The 24,638-nt window shown below is 37.6% G+C and overlaps 2 protein-coding genes across 3 annotated transcripts in view; one reads left to right on the top strand and one right to left on the bottom strand.

The window, feature by feature from the left end:
- The window catches only part of LOC146004934 (alanine aminotransferase 1), a 109,660-nt gene extending 89,466 nt beyond the window's left edge, over nucleotides 1-20,194 (bottom strand). The window contains exon 1 of the mRNA XM_083143986.1: nucleotides 19,694-20,194. Coding sequence (XP_083000112.1) covers nucleotides 19,694-19,969 — 276 coding nt within the window. The 5' untranslated portion in view covers nucleotides 19,970-20,194. The remainder of the gene's footprint in view (nucleotides 1-19,693) is intronic.
- Nucleotides 20,195-20,547: 353 nt separating this feature from the next.
- The window catches only part of LOC146004691 (nudC domain-containing protein 1-like), a 59,614-nt gene continuing 55,523 nt past the window's right edge, over nucleotides 20,548-24,638 (top strand). For both annotated transcript variants that reach the window (XM_083143633.1, XM_083143634.1), the window contains exon 1: nucleotides 20,548-20,742. The gene's annotated coding sequence lies outside the window, so the exon portion shown is untranslated. The remainder of the gene's footprint in view (nucleotides 20,743-24,638) is intronic.

Below are 24,638 nucleotides of genomic sequence, written 5' to 3'. Positions count from 1 at the left end.
CCAACATGGAGTTGTGTGTCATTTGGTATGCATGTTTGTCTTGAACCTTTTAGGTTCCAATTTTTTTATCTGATTGCAAGTAAGAATGCATATATGTATGGTGTGATGTTATATCCTGCTCATCTTTCCTTACAAGGGATATATATATATATATATCATTAGTATTAGTTTACTCATTTCATGTGCTTGATTTTTGCCTTGTGATGGTATGGTGGACATATGCTTTGGGTTAATTCCTTGCATACAATTTCATGAACTGCTCTTGTAATTTGTGTGGTATTTTTTCTGCGTATCTTATATGATGTTTAATCTGTCAAGTTTGGGGCTCACTTCAGAGCGATTTCTGTGTATCTGATTTTTCATGAGATTTTTTTGAGTATTTATCTTTATTGGAATAACGTACTATAATTATGCTCATTATATTTTGGTATTCTTGATATAATTGTTCTACTTAAATTTTTTTGGGTTGTTACTTTACAGGTTTCAGGTTTTAGGTTGTCAAGCCTATTGATGCTACTTAGCCGTTTAGGCCTTTTCCTTATTTTTTGTTTTGAGAGGTGGATTTTCTTTTCCCCAAGACCCGGGAATTTGTAATATTCACGTACTCGTCATCTCATCCGTGAATATTACACGTACCATTGAGTACGATTATAGAGTTCATTTGTTAAATAAACTCTCCAACCCAATAGACAGTAGTTTCTCGTCGTCTGCCTCGTGTCTCCGTCTATTGGCCATAACAAAAAAAAACTACTCTCTCCTTTTCTCCCCCTCCCCCCTTTTTTTTCTTCCCCGTCGATTACGATCGGGAATACAGTTAGTTAGCAGTTCGCATTCAGACTTCGCGTTGTGCCTTATCAGCCCAGCAGCAGTGACACGGGGAAAACTCGCCTTGAACTTTACTTCCTTCGGAAACCTATTGAGACCACGAAAATAGAATACGTTTAGTAGCAGCTGCAATTACGGTCTCAAGTGGAAATACTTAACTGCAGTTTTTTGGTACCAGATCAGTTGAGTGTATTTGGTTTACGACTAGAGCTCCGAAGGAATACATATAAGGTAAATTGGACTTCTATCGAATATTCCCGTTGTCTGCTTGCTTATGGAACTGTTCCCTTTTTTGAATTTTTGCACACGCGATCGACGTATGTTATCCCTCCTTTCAGTTTTAGACTTGTCTCGTTGTTGCAATAACGAGTACTGTGAATTTGAGTGACTGCACGATTATTACTCCTAATTATCGCCGCAAACGAAAACTTACAAAATGCTTTCTAGCGTGAAGTGTTCGTTTTGAGCACGCTGCCCGTAGCGAACGACGGTAGTAGTAAAAAAGGGCTCACTTAAATGCAACCACTTTCTTTTTATTCTTGGTTGAGCGCGTGTTAAGTGACAGAGGAACCATTTGGACAGTTAATAGTGTTGTTGAAGAGCTACTGGGAGTTTATCCTGAATTGCTTTAACTACGCCCCCCCCCCCCTTTTTTGGTAAACCGTACAACACTCCCCGCATTTTTCCGATTTCAATCCAGTACCACCACATAACCAACACGGTAGCATCAACGGCCATGCAATAAAAAATTGTATTACAAAAAAAAAAGAGAGAAAGGAAAAAATAGTTGTAGTCTATTACTGATAAAACAGGTTACCATTCTTAATGCTGTTGATATTTTTGTATATTTATAATGCACTTGTTACGATCGTAATTACTCCTTGCGAGACTGAATTGTTAACCAGAGTCCTGATGGACCTTTTTATAATAGTTATTGAGAACAGAAATTAAAGAGATTGTTAAAAGGAAGTTGAATTGTACTTGTTTGATTAGAAGTTTTTACCCCAGTTATCTGCGAACAATTTTTTGCTCTGATTAATTAGATTATCGCATAATAAGCCAGGATATGTCTTGCTCCTGGTAACCTCCTTTCTTGTTTTTCCTTCAACAGGACCAAATCTTAGAAACGCCGCGTTTAACTATAATAGCGACGAGTGAAAAAGGTGCAAGTCATTATATTGATACGCAACTGTTGTGTTGCGGAGTGTTATCCAATTACTTACGCTAGTGTGTTCTAAGTTTTTTTGAAATTATTCCTTTTATATATATATAAACATTAATATTCTTATTTCTTGCAGCATTATTAGCAAAAATAAAGTGAACGGAATCATTTGATTTCGACCGTTCCTTTGGATTCCAAAGTATACTGGAACCTGACGTGACCTTTCCGTGACTTGCCTTGTGGTTGAGAATGTAGGCTTAACGGGAACGTCGCGTCAGATTGTGTTTGTGACCCTTGTGTGGGCGTAGGCGTTGGCAATTGTAAATTTCCGCGCGCTTCCTTTATACTTTTACCATCAATTCGGGCAAGTCAGCGTCCTCCCCAACACAGGCGTCACAGTACATATTAATCCTAGTCCTGGTATAATGCATGACGTTTAAAACTCAACGTTAGATAGACCTGAATTCTCTAATTTTCTTGTTGTACGTAACAGCTGTGCATCGGCGCACTGCAGCGATTTTCTATCTGCTCCATTAGCAACACTGCTTCTTTAGTTGTGTCGCGCATCGCACGGCAGAAATATCTGTGTTGGACTCTATGACGCTAGATAGCGTACGAAATCGAGAGCTTCTACGCTCGAACAGGAAAAACGAGGGGTATAGTGGAACCACAGGCACAAGAGCTGGCGCTTATCAGGCATTATTAGTTCCCATGGAGTGTAGAGATTACGTAATATAACTAAGATCCAATTTGTATATCGATTCGACAGAAAAGTAAATCAAGTTGCATTTATTATATCTTATATTATCTCAAGAGAGGGAGCAATTAAACTAAATGATTAATTTTTATTTATTTCGCCACTGAGATAAGATGTCACAGAGCACGATGAGGGTGGGGGGAGGGATCAAATAATTATTTTAAACCAATAGTAAAATTTGGTGTGTGTGTGTGTGTGTGTGTGTGTGTGTGTGTGTGTGTGTGTGTGTGTGTGTGTGTGTGTGTGTGTGTGTGTGTGTGTGTGTGTGTGTGTGTGTGCGCTATGGTGTTTTAAGTCCACTTTATGCACAGTATGGCTAATTGGGACTGGACCGACAATTTAAAGTGGAATCCGAACCACTATGTGCCTCCACCGGGTATCAAACCCGGGACCCCTTGATTACAAAGCGACGACGCTACCACTGCGCCATCGGGGAGGCCCCAATAGTAAAAGTATAATGTTTATTATTATTATATGGGAATAGGCTTCCACTCGATACACAAAATGAGTTAAAATGTGCGGTATAACTGCTTCTCTTAATATTTTACATCCATACTGTTGATGTACTCAAATCCATGGATATTACAATTTCTTATTAACTTTTACACCACCTCGTTCAAGAAAAATCTTCGAAAGCAAGATTTATCTGTACCATTGTAAGTCGCGTTTCTCTGTTTTTAAGCAAACCTCTGCTATGAGAATGAATGAATGTTGGTTAGATGAAATCAGGGTTGGCATGTTTAAAACAAAATTGTTTAACACAAGTTGATTTAAACGTTTAAAACACATGGCTTAGTTTTTCTTACAAATAAAACATTTAAAACAATGTGTTTTAAACATGTTTTTTTAGACTTGTTTAAAACATATTTTGATACTTGATGTTTGATAGTTTGTGGTTATTTGCGTGTTTTGTAACTTTGTATTTTTATTCATTCCGTGTCATTTTGTTTATTCTGCACAAAAACCTGTTGAGTGGCTGAAAATGTATAATCAGTTAACAAAGAAACATATCGTGATGAGTACCTGTGGGCCTCTGTAAAATGCCTCGTTATGTTGTTGTTTTTTACAAGTGTTTAAGAAAATTAAAATTGAACACTATATGGATGAAAGTCACGTTCCTCACTTAACACACTGCGCACAGTTGTTAATGTCAATATTTTGTTGCATTCACGAAAAAAAGTATTCCGAAAAACAGAATAGCTCCCAGTTGGATGGGGGGGGGGGGGCCTGGCAACTGTGCTTTAGTTGAAGCTTCTTGAACAGCCTACATGCGACATTTAACTTTTAAGATTAACAAAAATAAGTATATTAACAAGTTAGTCAAGCGTTTACTTTATAACTATGAACATAGTCCTTCCTTGTATTAGTAACAATTTCTTATTAATAATTATTCTTAGAAAATAAGTCGTCTTGGCATTGTGTTTTAAACGTTTTATTGTTTAAAACAGTTTTTTTTTCGGTTCTTGTTTAAAATATTAGAACATGTTTAAAACAAAAACCTGTTTTCTTTTTTTCGAAAAAAAAATAATTGCCAACCCTGGATGAAATTGATAAAGGGACACCCATGCCCACTCCAGGATTTGAGCTCTAACAGTTGCTTAAGTAATGTGTCTCTTCATGTAATTTCAAAAGAATGTAAAGATTCTATTAAGTCAAATGCAGAAAAGGAACATCAAGAATTGTTAATTTCACGCGAGCCCTTGCACACTTTCCACTTACCGTTGTACAAGTATGGTTCTACTAAAGAACGGCAATTTGAATTTAACTCTGTAGTTGGAACTTTTCACAATACTGACAAATGTACAATTGATCTGAATTGTAGTGGTAAATTAGTTAATTTTGAGATCGATACTGGAGCTTCTGTAAGTGTGTTATAATATAAATGATATGAATAATAATAATAATAATACAAATATAATATGAATGTTTTTGTTTGTAAACAAAATCTGCCACAACCAATTGTAGGAAGAACTTGGCTGGATTTTTTATGGCCCAATTGGAGGCAAAATTTCATGTTACAGCAGATAGGAGTTCAGAGTTGTTCTAATAAGAACGTGGTGAGAAGTGAGGCCAATAAGAACGAACAATGAGAAGTGAGGCCAATAAGAACGAACAATTACCATCAATCGGAAGTACAGTGTGGACAAGAAATTATACATAGGGGAAGTGGGGGGAATATGACCACCTTAAGACAAAATTTATAATATTTCAGAGATGTATTGAAATACAGAAAAATTGCATATTGCAAAATTTACTACAGTCTTTCCGCAATACATAGTAGTACACATGAGCGAAACTCTCTTCATACAAATGAGAAACAATAGAAAAACAAAACTACTACAAAACCCATTTTACCCCGAGCGGTGGGGGTAATATGAGCACACTATTGGGGAATATGAGCATGATGAGTTTGAAAGTAAATATTACAAAATATACACTAAAGGCAAGTCACAATATAACACTTAATGATTCTTCAATACGGTATATATCATAAAATTAACTTGCATGTCTCAAATAGTCCTTCACCCGCGACAAGCAGGGCAAATAAAATGTACTTCCTCCTCCTCTATGCCAACGCAATTATTATGATATCACACGGAACAGTGTTCACAACGTATCCACTCTTCACCTTCATTGTCTCAATGATACCAACCCTTGGATATACGGTACTTGCGCTCTTCACCGCTAGATGCAACTGTAGATGGAATAGTACCTGAACTTTCCATAGATCGTGCAGACACATGAGGGAGACGTTTCTTTTTGATTGCAGAAATAGTTTCTGATGAGGTAAGCTCCCTTGCTTCTCTTGCCTTCTCCGGGTCACAGGTGGCTTGTAAAGAACAGGAATTGGTGACATGTGCGCACAAGTTTCCGAGGTGAATATCTTGTGCGTGCAAGCGTGTTTGCACACTTTGATCTGACTGCATTTGAAGATGTAGGAGAAGCCGCGTCATTGAGCGATCCAGAAACTGTAGATTCACACCTCTGAGATCCTGATCAGGATGGACTGTTGACAGATTGATCCACAACCACTTGAGAGCTTCCGCTTGGAATTGGTTGGGCCGGTGTAGTTCTAGCCTCTTGGTTGAACGAGGCTGTGTCGTCTTGGAATAAGGATCTTTCATCATGTGTTCTCCATGTGCTCTGCTTGCCAGGTTTGTCTATTGGACGTCCGTCTGTACGTTCGTGGCATCTGGAATGCAAGAATGAAACAATGAATATCATACAAAACCAAGGGACACGATACGTGGATGAATGTAACACAACTCTTAGCAAGGGCAAGAAAATATCTATCCCAGGAGGTCACTAGGATAAGAATCAGTAAAGAATAACTACATATGTAGGCTTGATACGAACGTGCCCACCGCGAGCGAGATGGCATTTCGATACACTTCCGTTAGCAGTCCACAGTTTTTTTAAAGTTTTCAATTCAAACGATTCACACAGAATCTATACTATAAGCAGCAACATATCATAGGATGCAGTTTTTCTTTATAGCGTAATGAGTGTTCTGAGGTTTGGAAATATATTCTACGTCTCTGAATTATTTGTTTTTGAAATGCCCATCTTCCCCTTATCAGAATTCCTATGCCCATTTTACCCCGACTTCCTGTGCTCATATTTCCACAACTTGCAACATTTTACGTAAGTTTGTACTACTGCATTCACAACGCGGGACACCGCGTGATGCCATTTGCATTGCATGCTCCTTTGTTGTAGTTTCGTTGTTGCTATGTCAGTTTCCCGCTATTTTACGTTATGCTCTGCTCAGATCTTAACTCCAACTACTCTAAAATAACATCACGTGCATTTTTTACTATAATTTGGAACAGCACTTACCTTTCAACAGGCACACAATCTTCCTTGTCTTCAGCTGCGACGTGACAACCAACACAGACGACATCTTGGTCTCCACTGATGTTGCCAACCTGCAGTAGATTTTTTTTCACCACACACAGCTGGTGCGGTGACGTAAAAACCTTACGTGTACCCATATTCCCCATGTGCCCATTTTCCCCCCACTTCCCCTATAGATTTCCAAATTACGTACGAGCTACAGTTACGGGTCATTTAGGAAGACGCTTGTTATTGGTCAATGCCGGTGGAACAACGAGAAGGGTACACCTGCATCAAGTGAAGTTTAAATATGACAGGTCGGATACAGACAGTGGAGAAGATAACTTTTGGATCTTTGATGGTTCCGTGTCAGTGCAGGACAGGGCGTGTGAGGAGAGACCGCAAACTGGGCGAGAGGAAGCTGTTACTGCCTCCGCAGTGAACAGTCTACGACGATCTTTTAGGAGGAAATTACCTGACAGGTTGCAGCTGTCATTTGGAAGAAGGGGAAAGTTGCAGTAGCTAGATGGTGAAACATCTATGATGTTGTTATATCTTTGAATATAGATGTTCAATAGTTTTGTTGATTTGATTTGGATTGTCAAGCATGGAGTTAGCCATGTTGTATATTCTTAGTTATGGATTAAATTAGTATTTTATATAAAATCGAACCCACATGATTTATTATATCATATTACCGTGGTTGGTAATACAACAAACATTAGAACATGTTTAAAACAAAAACCTTTTTTTCTTTTTTTCGAAAAAAAATAATTGCCAACCCTGGATGAAATTGATAAAGGGACACCCATGCCCACTCCAGGATTTGAGCTCGGTAACTTCGATGCCCAGTTTTAACATTGACCCGGGAGAAATGCTGGTAAAAAAATATACACTGTGATTTATCGCACAAAAATACAATTTTTGGAATTGTAAACCTCGTCGAACCATTCTATGGATTACTAACCGGTGAAATAAAATAATGTCAACAAATCAGAAACATGAGGCTGGGTCCCTCGAGAAAATAAATCCTCTTATTTAGGACTTTTTTTATTCTTTTTATTATTTAGCGACGATTTACTTGCGATCTTAGCTAATCGCGACGATGATGATATGAAGTTGATGAAGGGACACTCACAAAGACCTGGATTCGAACCTGGGACATCAGAAAATAAATCTTGGCTACGCCCAGGGTATTGAATTTTCATTCTTGGAGATATTATATAATATGTTATAGCCTATACTTCATTATGCCTCCCCTCACCGCAACATTATGACATAATTTATTAAAATTGGTCCCTTGACCGAAACTATAGCGCAGAAGGTTTAACCTGGCACAGTTCGCGCCAAACTGTAGATTTCCTTCTGCTAGCCGACTTTCCCGGGCATCACGTGAGTGTTTCAACCATTGGCAGAAGCCTTGGAGACAGCACATGCTTTGTCCTCTGCCTACCACTGGTCGTCTCTTCCTTCGCCTGTCCTTTGTTGCCACGTTGTCAAGGACGTGAATAAAAGGGATCTAATCCTAATGGAATTAAATATATAAAAACACAATGATAATGCATAACTTAATAACATTTCGGGTTCTCGGGAATTATACGAGGGCTGTTCAGAAAGTATGCTCCAATATGCAGGCTGATAAAAAGTACACACGTATTTGCCACAAATATATTATGGTTAGAATCCTTACACCATATCGACACTTGTCGACATGTTACGGCAATTGTCGCACCAGGACACAGGCTTGTGTTGACCATCGTAGTAAAAATCGGAACTTTTCCTGTGTAGCTCTTGTACAGCGATCATGTCTCGGGTTTCTTATCGTCCTGGACGAAAATACATGACCATCAGCGAACTGCCCAGCCGACGCACAACGGTGGGAAAATTGATAAACTGGAACAGTCCTTGATAAATGCGTTTCCAAGAAGCATGTTCAGACATTAAATTGGTTTATGGTACCGTGCTGTTCAACCAAGCATGATTTTGTATCGCGCAGAGCACGAGACGGAATTCTCGTGTTCTAAAGACACCACAAAAATGGATATCCTTCCTTCAGAATGAAAAGAAAACTCATTTCCTGACAACTCATGCTCTTATTCATGGCTGAAACAATCCAAAAGGTCGTTAAGGTTAATGTCACCATGCTTCATGAACACTAAATATGGTGACTTTATTCAGTAATCCAGACAACACGGGGATCACTAGAAAGTCTTATCAGGGCAGTCTGGTCGATGACCAAATTAAACAATATAAATAGTAATCACACAACAGTTATTGTAAACTACTGCCAATAAAAAATATTGTATTGTCAAATTATCGTCGTTGTTACTATTTGCTCTCCTTTCGAATGCATATCTGGAATACAGCAAGAAATCTGCGCCTACGCATAAACAACGATAGTTTAACGAGTTGTTGGCACAACACACTACAATACCAAGGGTCCCAAGTTCGAATCCAGGCCTGGAGTGTCACTTCATGAATTTCATCGTATCATCAATCATAGTCACCTTTGCAACTGGCCAAATGTGGCAGAAAAGCAAAGTAAAATAAAATCAATCAATCGATACACACAGTAAAGAAATCGCTAGATTCCTCAAATTGTGTAGATACTTCACATATTTTAAAATACAGGGTATTATACCTAGAGTGGATTAACATTTTATATCACTTCTGTTTGGTCTCAGATAAATTATTCCTTCAATAGAAAGACGAAAAGGGCACAAAAAATGTCATGCTAAACTTGCAAATTTGAAAGTCAAGAGCCTTTCACTGACATTTATTGAAAGTTGAAATATCCAAATACTTAAATATATATACACTATTTGCTTAATTAGGGAATGAAATTACAAAGTGAAAATTTTAATTTACATGAATCAATGTCATTTCACTACAGCGTCAAAAATTCAATGAAAAGTAAATAAGAGGGAATTATAATTAGGAATGTCATTAGATATGATTAAAATTGACGCTGTGATATGTAAAATAATAGTTTTATATTGAATACGCAGTTTTGTAATTGAATATAATAAACATTTTTTTCGTTTTTACGTCATGGTGCCCTTCGCTCAGGAAATTTTCTTTGTTTTTTGGTGCCATTCAACACATGCCAATTTTCGTCAATACCAGCTCACGCAGAACGCACACCCACCCCACTCCAGTCAACATCTTGGTTCGCGTCCTTTGGGGAATCCCTTGCGCCGACATTGAACAACATTGCCGCGTGATTTTTTGACAAGAGCGTACCCAATTTCTTAGTGGACCGCCCAACACCGACGACTTCTCTCCACCTGTTTTGCCATTATTCACTTCCGAAAATCATTTTCCCACGTTCTCAAACGTCAATAACTCGGCAACAAAGCCGTTTCCGGAATTTCGTTACATGAACTTTCCACCTTATTCTCACTCGTACAATCACCTCCCAAGCGTTGTAAACGAACTTACGAAACACCCTGTATAAGTCGTGATTCCAAACTTCTCTGAATGCTACAAAAACTGTTGTCCTAAGTTCAAATACTCGATAAGGTGTGAATGTTTCCTTGTTAGTTTCATCATGTATATTTCATTTTTCACCCCTGCAGTTATGATTAACATAAACAATAGAAAAGCCCGATAAAATATCAAAAAACGAAATTCAACTATATCTGAACATAGTACACTGCAAATAAGGATTGAATTACTGAACTCAACAACTCATTAAAAATTGAAAAGATAACTATTTGACAATAGCAAGTATCAAAACGATACTTAATGAACTGGGGAAAACTCACTATAATTTCTACTTCAGTTAAGGAAACGGAAGTTCTTTTAAACCAACTTTAGGCACAGACAGGCTAATAGGGACTGAACCCATAGCTTAATGTGAGATTCAAAACACTGCTACACATATGCTTCCACTGGAAACTGAACTCAGGACCTCTTCTTTGAAAGGCAGCAGCATAACCACTATTAATTTACAAAGTCATTGCACACATTAAATGTGATCTATATTTTATTTGGATACCAGTATTGTGTATATATAAGCTATCCTATTTCGTTCGTGTAAACATTGTGGATGTCATTATGGATATTTTGTAAATATTGTGATGCCAAATTTAAATTACCATAATAATAACTATCATTATTTGTTCTAAATTTCAAACCAAAATTCAAAAACAACCAGAATGTGTAATGTATATTTTTACATCTTCCTGGCTCAACACAGCGACATGATTCTACATAAAGTTTCCTGTTTCCTAATTTTACTTCGAATCTTTATACCATCAGGTTTATCACAATAATGGAAAGACTTAATAATGATGGGAAAAAAATAATAAACATCCTTTACTTATCCTGGATTCGGACCCAGTAACCCTATTTTTACCCTGTGCATAATAATCCCAATATAGGTACCATGAGTGGTACTAATATATTGTTTATATAAAAACAATATAAAAATTGGTTAGAATGCACTTCTGGTAGAAAACTGTCCCTCCCAAGTGGAATTCCTGGATATAATGTGTTGATCTAAGAATTCTGATTAACTCTGAGATATAGGTTAGCTGGCATACGTGAAGTTGCTTCATTAAAAGTAAAACAGGAAAGCAAAGACTTATGTATCGTATGATGTATGATGTGCAATTATGTTACAAGGTTATCAAGGTCTATGTTACCGGAAACAATCTCAGGAAATTCCATAATAGGTCAATTTAATTACAAGAGAGGTTCATGGACAAATGTACTGATTCACTAGGCACACTAGTCTCTAATGATGTAAAAAAAACCTAACTTTAAAAAATACCAAAACATGTTCAGGGTCACTAAATGAATGGCACAATCTTATCCAAGTATTTAAAAAAAGCAATTATAACACCATTAAGCCTTGTTTCCATGATACGAAAAACTCAATATGCTAACAACGAGGTCTTCTGTGCTTGGTACAGAGTCTGAAGAAGACCTTGCTAGAAGGTTGAAATGTTACGTTTAGTTTATGTTTTATAATAAAATAAATTTCTGCCTTGGTCAGCATATTGAGTTTTTCTTAAAAAAAAGCCTTAAATCAATGTGTCTTCTCCCTCAATATCATACTTTATTACCAAGTAGGCAAGCATGCTGCAAATATTATTGCAAAGTCGTTTCTAGATAAATCAACACTTAAATTCTCTTCACTGAGAAGTTTCAATACATGTTACAATTGAAGGGGTCGGGTGTAAAACATGGCAAGTGACATCTTGGTAATTTTTGAGTTACGAAGTAAAATGTGCCATCCTTCAATTTTCGAGTGAAATTGCCATGTCATACAATTTGCATTAGACTCAGTGTAGAATGCGAAATTGGTAAACACAACACAAAAACAATTTATCTACAGTATAGCTTCTAATAACCTTTTTTCTCTTAATGAACTCGGAAATGACCAAAATGTCACCATGTTTTACACTCAAGCCCTTCAATTAAGGAATATGCCAGAAAAAGAAATGGAACTTTGAGCACATACAGTGCCTGCACTAATTTAACAAATCTAGGAGTAATTTGAATTTCTTGATCTCGGTGTGTCAACAAAAGATGGGATGACCTAATTTTCTGAAACGAAAAGCAGAACATCCATGGATGAACACAAGGAGGGTCTGGACAAAAGAAATTCTACTTTATGCAATTCACGTTAATCTGTTTTCTTCTGTTCTTATGTAGTTTTCTTCTATTCATTTTTCTCTTTTAGCTTTACTTATCCATTTTACAGATTAACCTTCCAATTTCCCTTGCTCCTACTGTTTTCTGTACTACTTTACTAATTTCCCTCCTTCTCAGTGTATTTTTCTTAGATGGAGTGGATGTTATTATTCCTTATTCTTATTTATTGCTACAAGCAACTAAATTAATGTCTCTTCGGTGCAAATCAAAAACTCAATATTACTCCATTTTCAGGATGAAATCGCAATTTTGACAGACTTTTTGGTTGTACAAATGTTATTCATGACAAACACTCATTCGGTTTGGGGGCCTCCAGGATGGCTTAGTGTTAACGTCGTCGCCTTGTAATCAAGGGGTCACGGGTTCTACACCTTGTGGAGGCACACTGCACAGTTTAGTTTAGTTTATTTGTGTCCAAGGACTACTGGTGTGTACAAATTACAGTACATGGTAATATAGGACATGTCAATACTTACATTACAATACAATACTAGCCTACATTAATAGATTTTACAAATACAAAATATATAGCCAAAAATTGTGTCTTAACTCTGGTATTATATCAAAATCACAAAAAAAAATATAACATGAGACAATATAGAATATTACAGCCTACTTCTAGCTGATACTAATTATCCACATCCATTTGACATTTAATTTTACAAGAATAATATGTGATTATACTACATTATGTACATTTGTCTTATGTAAAAGACGCTTCCATGCATTCAGCTATAGAATAAAAAACATGCTTCAGAAGCTTTGATTTTATCTTGGATCCCACTTTAAAATTTAGCTTCAGTTACGATTAGTCTATCTGTACATAAATTGGACTTAAAACAACAATTCTGTTGGTTGGGTAAATGCAATTAAAACCCTACAAATTATCAACTGCAAATAGGGCACATACATAGAGATTTCTGAGAAATGAGGCAAATGAGACAATTTTTATTCTCATATCTTGTCCTGATCTTTAGTTAGACAAGCTTTATTCTCCTATCTTAGATATGTTCTTATTCATGCTAAAACAACTTCCTGATCCCGTAAAGCTTCCACACCTTGAGAAATAATACTATTAATCAATAATGAGAACATATTTGTCCTTTATCACATCCATACTATATTCCTCTATAATCAGCTCAATACATTAGACAAGCATTTTCAGAATTTGGCCATTTCAAATTTTCAGTGTCCCTGCATATAATTTTAGTCATTACTCATTACTTTTGTATATCATCATGTGCATATAGTATCGTGGTGGCTCAGTCGGTAACGCGTCTGACTACCATGCTCAAGGTCCCGGGTTCGATCCCCGGCCGGTTCAAACCCGGGAACTTTTCTAACGGTGGAAGCGGCCCCGGCGCCCACCCAGCGTCGAATAACATGGGTACCTGGGGGAAACCCTGGGGGGTAAAGGCGGTCAGGGGCGTGATGCTGATCACATCACCCCCACTCACGACCGGATCAAGAAAGTGTGGGGCGTTACCCCCACACCCTCTATACGCCTTCATGGCGTGGTGCTATGCACAGGGGAACACTTTACTTTACTTTTTTGCATATAGTATCTGTTTCTAAGCAATAAACTTAAAGTCGCTAACCAACTACCCCATGGCACATATATTAAATTGAAAATCGGAGAAGAGGTGCATTCTCAAAACCAATACATTAGCGCTGTGCCCATACTGATGTATCAGCCAATACCAGCGGTATTGGCATCGGTAAGTATCGGTTTATATTTTTCTACCGATACCACAGATTTTCATTGGCTAGAAGAGTAGGCGGGCAAGAACAACAGCTCGTCTCAACAATTGTCCCTTTCAAAAGTTTGTTCACCCTTCCTTGTGACATTGGGAGACAGGCACAAGAAGTTCCATAGATTTTCCTACAAATACTGGATCATAAACCCCCACCCACTGGGAAGCAGATGGCAAGATCAAAGGCATGGGTAAGTGAAAGCTGAATCCAAACGTGACCGTGACTGCTTAGATTCAACTGTCGAGGTCATTTTGTTCATTCTTTTTAGAACTTTCGCTTACTGTGCTTCACGAGTGAAATATTTTAACAGTTTTTACTTGATCTGTGTTGTGTGACGGTGTCTTAAAGTGAATGTTTAATTTTCCTAAGAAATCGTTCAAAAGCTCGTAGTATGACAGACAGGAGGGGCGTGTACGGTGGATGTTGGAGGACATTTCGAACCTAGTTCATCTGAAGTGCTTCAAGATGAATAATTGACTCCAAATTAGATCATGATGTAGAATATCATGTTACTGAGTGAGAACATTATACTAATTCTAAGACAAATCATGATGATGAGAATGATATCCCGAATGAAGATGAAACTTATTTCCTGGGAAAAGACAAAATAACTCTATGGAAAGAAGCTCCCTGCTCATGTTCGCATGTTCACAAAAGAAGTATGAACATTGTTTTACGTCTTCTTGGATCACTTGCAACTGTAAAATATGCCAAATCTGCTATCAAGGATTTTCACTTTTCATAGATGACACTACTGTGAGAATCATTGTGGAAAATACCAATACGTACTTAAAAATTATATGGGGATATTCTGTAAGGCAAAGAAATACCAAATTTACCAATGAAGATGAAGTTTTAAAAACAAAACAAGGTTAGAGGGAAATGGATTCAGCAATTCTTCTCATCTTCTTCCTTCTATGTCAGTTTCCTGTGTGACTTCTGGTATCCGCCAATCAGGGTTATTTATTTTTGCCGAGATTAGATTAGGCCCATCAGACTTTCAAAGACAATACTAAAGAAGATTGAGTATGAGTCCACTTTATGCACAGATAGGACTGGGCCTACAGTTTAAAGTGGAATCTCAACCACTGTGTGCCTCCATTGGGTATCAAAACCCTGGACCCCTTGATTACAAGATGACGACATTACCACTATGCCATCATGGAGGCCCCTCTAAAAATTTGGTAAATGTTTACTATACACAAACACATTTCTTCATTTTTACAGATGAAACTACTTACGGATATTAGTTCCTCTAGCATTGTTGAACATCTGGAAGGTGTTTTCTGTCATGTGGGAATGTGTCATAGCGGAAATTCATTATTTTTGTTGAAAATTAATTCTCTGACGCACAATAGCCTTTGGCGCGTACATCTTCGTAGATCATGGCACGTCGTGATTGTGTTTTGTCGATGTTCATTGGGTATGCAGTGTTTCCAACCTTCTGTGTTTCCTACCAACAATAGCCCCAAGAAACATTACGTAAGGTTAGGTTAGGTTGTTAGGTTAGGCAAACATAGTTAAACGAATTATAACTACCGTATGTTTGCGTATCCTAACTAAACCTAACCTACCCTTACATAATGTGTCTTGGGGCTATCGTCAATGGTTCAATTCATTTTAACTATGTTTGTATTTTTTCGGTTAAGAAGGTTGGAAACACTGCATACACAATGAAAATCGACAAAGCACAACACGCGATGATCTACGAAGGTGTACGTGCCATAGTGTGTCTTACGGAAGCGCAAAAACGAAAAGAAAGAAGTACTCGTAATGTGAAAAATTGAAATTACTTTCCCCTGTGCTTAGCACCACGCCATGAAGGCATATAGGGGGTGGGGGGGTAACGCCCCACACTTTCTTGATCCGGTCGTGAGTGGGGGTGATGTGATCAGCACCACGCCCCTGACCGCCTTTACCCCCAAGTAGCCATGTTATTCGACGCTGGGTGGACGCCGGGGCCGCTTCCATCGTTAGAAAAGTTCCCGGATTTGAACCGGCCGGGGATCGAACCCGGGACCTTCAGCATGGTAGTCAGACGCGTTACCGACTGAGCCACCGCGGCCACTATTTTTTGATGAAAAAAATGTGAATATACCTTAAAGAATGTTCCACAAAGCAGATACGTAAGTACGAATGTTAAAAGTGACGAAACAAAGAAGTTACACATGTTTGTGGATAATAAATTTTTACCAAAAATTTATGTACAACACTACTTATAATGATGAACATAAAGTATTAATCAAGAACTTTACTTTGCATCAGCTGGACGTAACATCATTTTTTATTGTTATTTAATCTTTTACTTTCTTGACATTAATTTCCTTGCCAGAACAGTTCATTTACACAAATTTTAGCAGTCTTAACTACATGTAAGCTTGATAATGAATATGTGCTAGTAGGCTATATTGTTATGTTTAGGTCGTTTCTTAAGCATCTTCTTATTCTCAATCTTTGAATGCCGGGATATCGTAATAATTATGCACAAAAATCCTAGAAATGTCCCGAATTTTCAAAAACCGCAAATATCAATAGCCATTTTGGTAAAGATTCAGATTGTTTTATGATTTTCTTCAAATTCTCTTAGCAGAAAGCCTAATTATCGTAGAATTTTGGAAATCGTTGTCACACGAAATTTGAACCTTCCTTGAAGTAATGAGCACTGTTTGGATTTAAAAAAACAAAAAAAGCTACTTATGTTGAAAAATAAAACTTACGCGAGCATGCGTACTTCCCATGGACAAGGTATTCTCCGTTGACAAAGGACAGTAAATATCGTAGACTAGTGGGAATGAATGTAGAAGTAAATTAGAACCTTAGTAGAATGCATTTAGAGACTTTATTTTAATGCTAAGAGAACCAAACCTAACTGCCTAACCTAACCACGAAAGCATATATTGAACAAAATCTTAAGTAATCATTAAAACTCCACAGTATGTGTCAACAGACATAAATCGAAATCGAACTATGTAAAAACTGCAGTCATAGCATGATGAAATCACAATACAACAGAAGGAATTTTGGGCGCCAATTTATTTAATACAGTAAACGGTGGCCTTAGATCATCCACTCCGGGAATCAAACCCAGGTCTCCTACGTGGTAGCCAGTCTCCCTACCGACTAGACTATTGTGACTCAAAGTATTATAATGCTACATGAGAATAATTTGCAAGTTATTTAATCTCATTAAATGAATGTGATGAGTTAGTATGGCTTGGTAATGAGCCTTTATTATTTTAAAATCGGTTGGTTCAGCCTTAATTATCATGTAGGTAAAAATCTGATATTCCCCGGACACCTATAACTTCTTAGTTTTGTCAATTTTTGACATTTGTACTTACCTATCTGCTTCGCAGAACATTCTTTAAAGTGTATTTACATTTTTTGTCCCGGAATCGGTGGGAAATTTAAAGTAAAACATTATTTTTAATTGAAATTTTTGAGTCCAAATTTCCCACTGATTCAGGGCTCCGCCCCTGGGGTAATTGACCAATGGCCCGCAACCACTAACACGGCCCCACCTCCGCTCCGGCTCCCGGCTCTATCTATAGAGTCCCTGTTAAAGGCATGTTAGAAATTGGCCGGAGTCACCTTCCCCCAAAACTTTTAAATTTGAAGAAATCCGTTACATCACACAAAACACCTTCCAGATGTTAGACAATGCTACAGGAACTTATTACCCTAAGTAGTTTCTTCTGTAAAAATGAAGAAATCTGTCCGGGGAATATCAGATTAGTACCATCATGTACTGTACTCTTCCATAATCTTTGAAAATGGGAGCTCATTCTGATCTGTACTTCTCCCCCACTCCAAAAAGCCAACATTGTAATTTATCTTACAAAATGAAGAAATTTCTGACAAACCACTTGGCAGAAACACACCTTTCAGTGGAGGCACACAAGCTCTGAACAATCTGTCACATTATGATGAATGATTGATTGGCCTGTTTTACTTTACATAGCTTTTCTGCCACTTTGGCTAATGGCAAAGATGAGAATGAGTGATGGTATGATAAAATTGAAGACACACTTACAAAGAATATCCTTGCAAAAGCCAACTAGGGACCTCCTGGCACTGTGCTAACCATACTGTCACAGAGGGTGGAGGAACAATTGTTTCCTAATTGCACATGGGCTGACGTACTGCTAGATTACAAAACACTCGGTAATGTTGATATCATCATTATTTCAAAGACAATTGGAAGGTTAGGTTAGATTTTTGTGTCATTTATGAAGTATATTCTATACAAACGATTTGTGTTGTTTTTAACTTTAGGAGATGTATTATAGTGGAGTAATGAGTTTTTTGATGGGACTATTTATGACATCATTTTCATCATTGCCATCTGTATGTGATATGAAGGAACATGTTGTTACGTTATTTGTGTTCTGTAACTTGGAGCCATGTTGGAAATATCTGAGCTTGAAGGTTGGCAATCCTGGTGTTACGTCAGGCCGCGCGAGATTTACTGCAGACAATGTTTCGGTTCATGTCACATGGTACTGGGATTTTGTTTGCAAGGTGGGTGTGCGTTCTTAGTGTGGTAAGTGCTATTAATTGAAAATGCATATTGGGAAGTGTATCGACATTTTCAGTACCGTGGCGTTCTTCAGGCGGCCAACCTCGTAGCAGAAAGTGCATTGTTTTAAGGTTAGTACTTTTTAAAATTATTTATTCCCGTTCGTATTGGAAATGGTTGTGGCATGATTTTACAATACCGGATGGTTCCCCAATTTCTTTCATTTTTCGCAGTCAATAATTTAGGCCTCGTAATCACGAATCTGCACTTAAAATTTGGCGCTGAAGTCATGAATGGGTAGCCCCACACACCATTCATGGATAGCCCCCATGAACCATGCATGGTAAGGTTAGGTTAGGCAAACATAGTTAAAATTTGAGGTCCTAGCAATGTCAGGATATGCCAGGAGTGTTAGTTTTGCTGCCGTTTGGGAATTTTTTACGGGAAAAATGAGCGACAGTAGTCCGGAATAGGAGTGTGTGCTTACGCGGGTCATACTTTGCGATCAAATATCTCCGTTATTGTGGTTTCCTAATGCTGGAACCACTTTTATATTACGTAAAACGTTGATATCTGTCGATTAAAATGCAAGGTCATCATAGAGAGTTGAAAACTTGCAATGAAAAATTGAATAATGTTAAATAAACTTTTAAAATAAATATGATGACTAATTTCTCTGGAGATTATGTTTTCGGTGGTAATGCTTAGGGTGCACAGATTTAGTTGTGCCCATGCAAGCCGAAAAAAAATTAAATTAGGCGCCAGATTTCTGACATATAAGAGAAGCCTTATTCTGGATATTATCTTTGATAATTAGTAGTAGTGATACGCATAAATTTTCAGGCGCTGTCAACGTAAAGCTGTATAATCACAATCTAATCCTTAACTTTATGTAAGAAATAAATCATAATTCCTATTATACAACAGTAAACAGGAATTTTGCTTATTTAATTATGGATTTGGTTAGTCTTTCGGGGACTCCCTGGACTCCCCTTTAAGCGTTACACATATAACATAAAAAGTACATTAACCAAGGCATTCCCTCAGTACCCTCATATGCATAAGAGAAACTTTACTCCTTTCCTCGTAGGATCAATATCCACCAATTCATCTTCATCTAATAGATATTATACACTTATGTAAACAAAAAATGATACGAAATTATTGTACTCACATCCTGAAGTTCCTTTTCAATTTCTGCCGCTCGTATCACAAGTGGACCTCTTACGGCATATTCCATTTTCTTAACACAAGGATTCATGTTTTCCAATGTTAGGAACCTTTCGGATCGTGTGGTTCCATCGCCTGGTGAAATTCCCGCAGGATTCATCGTAGAAGTGCTGAATGGAAAAACAGATTGAAGGTTCACAAACGTACACCCACTCTTCGCACCTGTACATCGAATACTGTGTCGTGCGCCGAAAGCGCGCACACACAGAAGCAGCGCCATAAGATAGGAAGCTCCGAAAACAAATGACAGACGACAGTGTACTTCACACCTTTAAAGACAATCTATATCGAAACGTTTAATTACTACGCATAATCACGTTGTAGTTTCAGCTACAAATATTCACTTCAAGTAGAAGACTGTAAGAACAGAGACAAGCACAAACACAATATGTTACGAACACGATAATTGCCGAAATTCACTGCGGGTTCACTCTACACAGGCAGACCGGAACCGGAAAGACAGATCAGATGATTTGCGCCGGTAACTATGGCAACAACAACACCGGATGGTGTAAATTAACCATAACCGAAGTTAAAAATAGCATGTTTAAAATGTAGCAATAGTGTCTTATTAAAATCAAAAAATTCTTTTTAAACATGGATAGACTTTATTGGATTTTATTGTCCCTTTGATCACGTGAAAATAGCAAATACATGCATTGGTCTGACCATATGGTCCGACCAGCGTGAGCTTGTTTCTTATACAACATACGTGCACAAACGATGCTTCGTTAACTTTCAGGACAAAAATTGAAATACAAAATGCACAAAAGATGTGCAATATCCAAACCTGGAATTTACAAACTTCGTGAAAATAGGACTTAAAACAATCGAAGAATGATAGAATATTTTGCAAACATGCTATTTAAAGGAAAGATATGGGACGGACATTGTCACGAAGAGGAATCAAAACAGAGACAAATCGATTCTTTAATTCGATAACTATATTAACTTTTTGTAATTGAATATAGTTTGGAATTTTAATTTAATATAGTAAGTAATTGAAAATTGCAGAGTTCTTGGACTTGGAATTGTTGTTATTATTACAAAAAGCAGAATGTGATACTATTTGCAGGGTGATAGAAAAAAGACACACAACGCTCTATAACTTACCGACATCGACATCCAGGAAAACGCTGCAGGGCATCGGCGCGCTCAAGGTTGCCAGGGGTACGAGAAACTTCTCGCCGATATATCATATTCTCGCCACAATTACAAGACGGAGTGAACTGTCATTTACGTGGGATATACCTGATACTTTGTGTAACAGTAGGAAGTAAAAAAAAAAGAGCTTACACGTCTTTTTATATTTGTTATCACACCGGCGGAAATTTCAAAGAATTAACATGGGAAATTACATCATTTTCTCGCCGCGATTACGACCGAACGGGAAGACGTAGAGAACTTTCATGTACAGGGTGGATACATGATACCTTTTGTAATAATATTCACATAAAAAAAATTGAGCTAACACCTTTCCCCGATTATTGCTCACCCCATCGACAACCTATTACGAAATTTCAAAGAAATAACATGGGAAATTACATCATCTTCTCGCCGCGATTACGACCGAATCGGAAGACGTAGCGAACTTTCATGTACGTGGTGGATACATGATACCTTTTGTAATAATATTCAGTAAAAAAAATTGACCTAACACTTTTCCCCGATTTTCACCCACCCCATCGACAACCTATTACGAAATTTCAAAGAAATAACATGGGAAATTACATCATTTTCTCCCCGCGATTACGACCGAATGGGAAGACGTAGCGAACTTTCATGTACGTGGTGGATACATGATACCTTTTATAACAATATTCAGTAAGAAAAATTGACCTAACACTTTTCCCCGATTTTCACCCACCCCATCGACAACCTATTACGAAATTTCAAAGAAATAACATGGGAAATTACATCATTTTCTCCCCGCGATTACGGCCGAATGGGAAGACGTAGCGAACTTTCGTGTACGTGGTGGATAAATGATACCCTTTATAACAATATTCAGTAAAAAAAATTGACCTAACACTTTTCCCCGATTTTCACCCACCCCATCGACAAACTATTACGAAATTTCAAAGAAATAACATGGGAAATTACATCATTTTCTCGCCGCGATTACAACCGAAACGGAAGACGTAGCGAACTTTCATGTACAGGGTGGATACATGATACCTTTTGTAATAATATTCAGTAAAAAAAAATTGAGCTAACACTTTTCCCCGATTATTGCTCACCCCATCGACAACCTATTACGAAATTTCAAAGAAATAACATGGGAAATTACATCATTTTCTCGCCGCGATTACGACCGAATCGGAAGACGTAGCGAACTTTCATGTACAGGGTGGATACATGATACCTTTTGTAATAATATTCAGTAAAAAAAATTGAGCTAACACTTTTCCCCGATTTTCACCCACCCCATCGACAACCTATTACGAAATTCCAAAGAAATAACATGGGAAATTACATCATTTTCTCCCCGCGATTACGACCGAATGGGAAGACGTAGCGAACTTTCATGTACGTGGTGGATACATGATACCTTTTATAACAATATTCAGTAAAAAAAATTGACCTAACACTTTTCCCCGATTTTCACCCACCCCATCGACAACCTATTACGAAATTTCAAAGAAATAACATGGGAAATTACATCATTTTCTCCCCGCGATTACGGCCGAATGGGCAGACGTAGCGAACTTTCATGTACGTGGTGGATACATGATACCCTTTATAACAATATTCAGTAAAAAAAATTGAGCTAACACTTTTCCCCGATTTTCACCCACCCCATCGACAACCTATTACGAAATTTCAAAGAAATAACATGGGAAATTACATCATTTTCTCGCCGCGATTACGACCGAAACGGAAGACCTAGCGAACTTTCATGTACAGGGTGGATACATGATACCTTTTGTAATAATATTCAGTAAAAAAAATTGAGCTAACACTTTTCCCCGATTATTGCTCACCCCATCGACAACCTATTACGAAATTTGAAACAAATAACATGGGAAATTACATCATTTTCTCGCCGCGATTACGACCGAATCGGAAGACGTAGCGAACTTTCATGTACAGGGTGGATACATGATACCTTTTGTAATAATATTCAGTAAAAAAAATTGAGCTAACACTTTTCCCCTATTTTCACCCACCCCATCGACAACCTATTACGAAATTTCAAAGAAATAACATGGGAAATTACATCATTTTCTCGCCGCGATTACGACCGAAACGGAAGACGTAGCGAACTTTCATGTACAGGGTGGATACATGATACCTTTTGTAATAATATTCAGTAAAAAAAATTGAGCTAACACTTTTCCCCGATTATTGCTCACCCCATCGACAACCTATTACGAAATTTGAAACAAATAACATGGGAAATTACATCATTTTCTCGCCGCGATTACGACCGAATCGGAAGACGTAGCGAACTTTCATGTACAGGGTGGATACATGATACCTTTTGTAATAATATTCAGTAAAAAAAATTGAGCTAACACTTTTCCCCGATTTTCACGCACCCCATCGACAACCTATTACGAAATTTCAAAGAAATAACATGGGAAATTACATCATTTTCTCCCCGCGATTACGACCGAAACGGAAGACGTAGCGAACTTTCATGTACAGGGTGGATACATGATACCTTTTGTAATAATATTCAGTAAAAAAAATTGAGCTAACACTTTTCCCCGATTATTGCTCACCCCATCGACAACCTATTACGAAATTTGAAACAAATAACATGGGAAATTACATCATTTTCTCGCCGCGATTACGACCGAATCGGAAGACGTAGCGAACTTTCATGTACAGGGTGGATACATGATACCTTTTGTAATAATATTCAGTAAAAAAAATTGAGCTAACACTTTTCCCCGATTTTCACCCACCCCATCGACAACCTATTACGAAATTTCAAAGAAATAACATGGGAAATTACATCATTTTCTCCCCGCGATTACGACCGAATGGGAAGACGTAGCGAACTTTCATGTACGTTGTGGATACATGATACCTTTTATAACAATATTCAGTAAAAAAAATTGACCTAACACTTTTCCCCGATTTTCACCCACCCCATCGACAACCTATTACGAAATTTCAAAGAAATAACATGGGAAATTACATCATTTTCTCCCCGCGATTACGGCCGAATGGGAAGACGTAGCGAACTTTCGTGTACGTGGTGGATACATGATACCCTTTATAACAATATTCAGTAAAAAAAATTGACCTAACACTTTTCCCCGATTTTCACCCACCCCATCGACAACCTATTACGAAATTTCAAAGAAATAACATGGGAAATTACATCATTTTCTCGCCGCAATTACGACCGAAACGGAAGACGTAGCGAACTTTCATGTACAGGGTGGATACATGATACCTTTTGTAATAATATTCAGTAAAAAAAATTGAGATAACACCTTTCCCCGATTATTGCTCACCCCATCGACAACCTATTACGAAATTTCAAAGAAATAACATGGGAAATTACATTATTTTCTCGCCGCGATTACGACCGAATCGGAAGACGTAGCGAACTTTCATGTACAGGGTGGATGCATGATACCTTTTGTAATAATATTCAGTTAAAAAAATTGAGCTAACACTTTTCCCCGATTTTCACCCACCCCATCGACAACCTATTACGAAATTTCAAAGAAATAACATGGGAAATTACATCATTTTCTCGCCGCAATTACGACCGAACGGGAAGACGTAGCGAACTTTCATGTACGTGGTGCATACATGATACCTTTTTGTAATAATATTCAGTAAAAACAATTGAGTTAACACTTTTCCCCGATTATTGCTCACCCCATCGACAACCTATTACAGAGGCGGTTCAATCACTTTCCTTT

This window comes from Lepisma saccharinum, chromosome 22 (genome assembly GCF_977018435.1).
Source record: "Lepisma saccharinum chromosome 22, izLepSacc3.1, whole genome shotgun sequence".
In the NCBI taxonomy this organism is placed as follows: domain Eukaryota; kingdom Metazoa; phylum Arthropoda; class Insecta; order Zygentoma; family Lepismatidae; genus Lepisma; species Lepisma saccharinum.
This window is presented reverse-complemented; position numbering and strand designations above follow the sequence as displayed.